Raw genomic sequence first — 4801 nt, 5'->3', positions numbered from 1 at the left:
AATAAATTATAATATTGATTAGTACTTCATTCATTGTAGTTAGTTGGAGGTTGTGAGTCAAATATTAAAATTGTTGAGATTAGTCAAGTCAAATCTAAGTCAAAGGAAATGCAACCAAGTTACGGGGATTGGGGGACATGAGGTTGTCAATTGGTTGGGTGTCGGTTACAGGCCTCATAGTGTGATCAATGGGCCTAGCCCCTATGTTCGAGCCCAATCCTACACATAAGTCGGGCCTAGTATTGCCTGATAACTAAATGGGCCATGTAACAATACCCAATTGAATCAGGTCAAAAGTCAAAACTTGGCCCGTTTGACAATTCTATGGACCGGAGATTTAGGATAAGTAATAATCACCTAACTCGAAAAAAAGCCACTCGAAATTCACTCACTAACGTGGATATGTGTATGGAACCATAGATCTTATTCCTTGTGTATCCCAAAGAAAAAGATCTATGGTTCTGTACACACAACATGTCACCGAGTGAATTACGAGTGGCTTTTTTTTCAGTCAGTTTATCGCGACTCTAAGTAAAACATAACTCGACCATAGTGGAGTCGTGATATTTTAGTTAAATAAAATATATTTTTTTATTAAAAAAAAGTCATGTTTGAAAAAAAAAAAATAAATTAGTATGATATAGTAAACAGTGAGATAGGTAAAGCAAGAGAAAATAGATATAAGAATTAAATTAAAATTTTTGAAAATAAAAAAAATATTTGAGTTTCACACTCTCTCATTAGTAATGTTTTAGGTCAAATTTACCAAAAAACAAGAACAGATGAAGCCAAAAATGTTTTACAGTCTAAATGTGAAAGGATTTGTTCCATAGTCTCAATCCACCTAACATTGGACTCCGGTGTTGTAATTGGGGACCACTAAGATCATAGTTTTAAAACTCAACTCGGAAGTCCATCAAGTCGAGTTAAGTCGATAACTTTTGAGTAAACTTAAATGAGTCAATTAAAAAACATTAAAATTTTAAAGATCTCAAACTATTTATCTTTTGTTCTCAAAAAACAAATATATATATATATATATATAATTGAATAACTCGGTTATGTTCACTGTCTCGGCTGAGTGCCTGAGTTGACAGGCTGAGAGATTTGTTCAATAATTTTATTCCATCGAGTTTCGAGGCCGAGTTATCAAGTCAACTCAGTTTAAAAATAAGGTTGAGACTTGATTCGAAATCAAAGTCACTAAAGTCATTAGGGTCACCGTCACCATCTCCATCCCTGTTGTATCGATTTGGTAGATGAATTAACAACTCACCCAAGCAGTCAAGATCCAAGACCTACATCGACCACGACATCACCCACCCTACATTTCAACAAGAATGTTTTACACCAGATATTTTTCAACTATTTCACAATTTACACAATTACTTTACCTACTTGGGTCTATTTGTTTGGCCGAGTTATATCACTTAGGCTTAGATTTCTGAAGTTCTGACTTTTCAAAGTTGACAATGAGAATTAATCATAATTTTAATATTTGATTATCTATGAGAACTATAACTTCAGTATTTTGTCATTTTAGACTTTACTTGAACTAGATGGTGTAGATCCATAATGGGTTCACAATCCACCAAAAACCGAACTTCTTCAAAATTGTGAGTTACGAAGAAGTTGATTCCAAATATGCAGTAATTACGTGACCCTCGAACCATTTGCATCCAAACAGGCCTTAGTGGTTAGTTAATAAAGTGAATAATTACCTCGAAGGGATTGGCTCAATGGGAAAATTACTATTGTGTGTTTGAAATTAGGTGACCTCCTAACTTAGTATCATGCCCCGTATTCTAGAATCTAAGGTCTATGATTTGACTTGCAATCCTAAACTTGGGATGTGAGAAAACTCAAACTTCAATAAATATAAAAAATTCTTTGTACGATAATCATCATTTTTTTTTTATTTATCTCACTCTTGAGTCTTGGGTCACAAGTTGAATCATGGATCATGAGTAGAATTGTGGATTCAGAATTCGGAACGTGACACTTATTGTATTGCATGTTGGAAAACTTTCATGGGATGAGAGTCTTTAACGGTAGGGCCTAGTCTCATCCAAAGGGTGTGGGGATACCTACATGTAATAACAACAACAAAAGATGTGTAATTTGGTCTGTTTTGGTTTGGGGATCATGTTTTCAATGTTTTAAGAAAACAAATTTTTTTTTTCCAAAAAGTTCTATCTTTCAAAGAATATTTTCCTAAATTTTACATTTTAAATTGGCTAAGAACAAATCTTTGTCCAATTCACTGGTGAAAACAATTAGTCCCACAAAAATCACAATTCTTATAAATTATCTAGTTTTATTTGATTTTAATCGGCTTCCTTCAAAAGCCTAAGATTATGTTCTGGGATTCACTTCGAGAGCTAAGATTTATTTGCACAAAATTGAGGCATTTTCTCTACCCCTTCTTACCTTGAAAAGGCAAAGTCACCTTGCGTCCTTGAACCCATAATCGTCTTTTGACTAACCTAGCTTCCTCTCTTGGGATCGACAAGGGATGGTATAGGAATATTCACTAGGTGTCCATCAAAAGTGAAATCCTCATAACATAACAAAGAGGATTTACAAATTTCAAATGCCCAACATTTGAATATCGAAAATGATCAAATTCGACAAAAGTCTTTTAGTATTACGCGAAGATCATTGTTATGGGATCTAAGAATTAAGAAAAAAACATAAATTCACAAAATTTAGTCTCATTGTTGCTCCAAGGTTTGTGTTTTTTTTTTTGTAAGAATTTCTTAATTCTCAAACAAAAAAGGGAAAAATTTTGAAAGAGAATCTGGAGCTTACTAAATAAGGGTAAAAGTAAAATTAAATGGTCTAAATGGTTTTAAAACTCATTTTAACGTCGCATCTCATGTGTGAACGAGACCAAATCGTCTCGGAGAAGCTCTCTGATACGTTTGAAACGTCTCTTTTAACAATGAGAAAAATGAACCTGATTTTAAATCCAATTGATACATACATAGACTTGTCCATTCATCTTGTGGCAGGGCGATATGTCTCAGTCTTCGACGAATTTTGAAATCATGATGGTCTATTATTATTTTTCAATTTCTGTTCCAGATTAATTCACATTTCACATTGAACTTATCCTATCGGGATAATCAAGTCTAGTTCAACATGGGAGAACCCATCATCTCAACCACATAATATAACAAAATAAAATCAAACCCATTTTTACATATTATAATAAAATATTATATCACAATTCTTTTCACCACATTAGTCTACATTCATTTTCTTTCATTAAAAAAACAAAAAACAAAAAAACAAAAAATCTGGTTCGACTTCGTCTCCCCAGATTATCTTATATTATCTTTCTTTTTCTTTTTTTCATTTTAACAGATATTACTGCACCTCCAGTCGACCCGGAATTCTCCCGGGCCCACAATCGACTGACACGGTTTCCGAAACGATACGATATGGCTACTCACCATGAAAGCCGTGACACGTTCCGATACACGTATATCCTCCATACGAAGTTCCTGCAACCTCTGCACGTACTCCGGCACGTGTACCAAATCCCACACTACACCAACACCACCTGGTTTCAAAACCCTAACCATCTCTCCCAACCCTTTGATCCTCTCTGCTGCAGCTGCAGCCGTTCGATGCCCAAATTCCTTCCCAACAGTATGCAAAAACACAGCAGAAACAACAACATCAAAGTAATTATCTGCGAAAGGCAAGTGACGCGCGTCGCCCTCTCTACACGTCACATACTCTTGAACACCTTCAATCCCAGCCGTCCCTAGAGTTGATACGGCCGTCTTCCTTCGATCTAGGCCGACCACATGTCCAGAGCTTCCTTCCTTCTTCAACTGAAGAGCAACTGCGTTGAGAAGAATTCCACGACCGCATCCAACATCCAGAGCTGTCTTGACCGTTGACCAGTCGTTGACTACATTGACCATTCTCTGTGCCATTTCCCAGTGGAGAGATACGGATGAGTACAAGATGTTGGCGGCGGCGAAGAAGAGACAGACGGCTGAAAGAGCGGTGACGGAACCGGTGAATCCAGCGATGAAACGAGGAGACCCGGCGGGAAGAGCGGTGAAGATTGATTCAAAAATAGAGCAAATAGGGTTGAAGTAGAGAAGAAACGTTATGGAAAGAGAAGAGAAGAGAAAAGCGTGGATTAAGAGGAACATTAGGGTTTGCCATTCGTTCATCCCGTAGATCGCGTAGATCTGTGTCCAATCTCTCCCAGTTTTCCCCATTTTTAAGCAAAAAAGAAGCGATTTTTTATGAGTTTCGAGGTTTGATTTGCTCGATCGAACTTTAAACCTGCAATTTTAAAACATTTAAACCATAAGAACAGTAAAATTAGTAATTTTAATATAGATCGAGACGAGTAAGTCTATAATTCGAAAGAATTCGAGTAAATTTAACAAATTGAAGAGGGGAAAGCTTACAGTGATAAGCTCGAACTTCAGATCCATGAGTTGAAGAGCATTTTAAGGAGATCTCAAGCAAAAGATCCTTGAAAGAAGAGTAGAAATAGCGGAATCAGAGAAACTCCCAAAAACGACTGTAAAGGGCAAAAAATCCGAAATCTGCCAAATTTCGGCTTATCTCAGCTGAGACGTCTTAAGCGCTTTGGTTTGTTGGTTTCCGCGCGCGAAAATTATCTTAAACTACTGATCAAATCTTCTGCCAATCGCCATTAAAGTAGAGCTCCTGAGCTCGAAATCGAATTTCTCTCCCTCTCTCTCTCTCTCTCTCTCTGAGCGTTTTGAGTGAATGAGAAGAGAGATAGAAATCTGTACGATTTTCT

General features: G+C 36.5%; 1 protein-coding gene across 1 annotated transcript; it reads right to left on the bottom strand.

Moving 5' to 3' along the window:
- Window positions 1–3210: 3210 nt before the first annotated feature.
- LOC147392155 (uncharacterized) lies at window positions 3211–4801 on the bottom strand. The gene is made up of 2 exons (XM_086459985.1): window positions 4440–4801; window positions 3211–4311 (listed from the first exon to the last, which is right to left on the bottom strand). Exon 2 carries the CDS (start codon window positions 4242–4244, stop codon window positions 3363–3365), a length of 882 nt encoding a protein of 293 aa, XP_086316111.1. The 5' UTR covers window positions 4245–4311; window positions 4440–4801; the 3' UTR covers window positions 3211–3362.

The sequence above is a fragment of the Akebia trifoliata genome, chromosome 11 (genome assembly GCF_017979445.1).
Source record: "Akebia trifoliata isolate Shusen 1 chromosome 11, ASM1797944v1, whole genome shotgun sequence".
In the NCBI taxonomy this organism is placed as follows: Eukaryota; Viridiplantae; Streptophyta; class Magnoliopsida; order Ranunculales; family Lardizabalaceae; genus Akebia; species Akebia trifoliata.
The sequence above is the reverse complement of the archived record's forward strand: the minus strand, read 5'-3'. Positions and strand labels throughout refer to the sequence as shown.

Bases quoted from the DNA above. Each gene is read 5' to 3' on its own strand.
- LOC147392155 (XM_086459985.1), bottom strand. From the start codon at position 4,244: ATGGGGAAAACTGGGAGAGATTGGACACAGATCTACGCGATCTACGGG.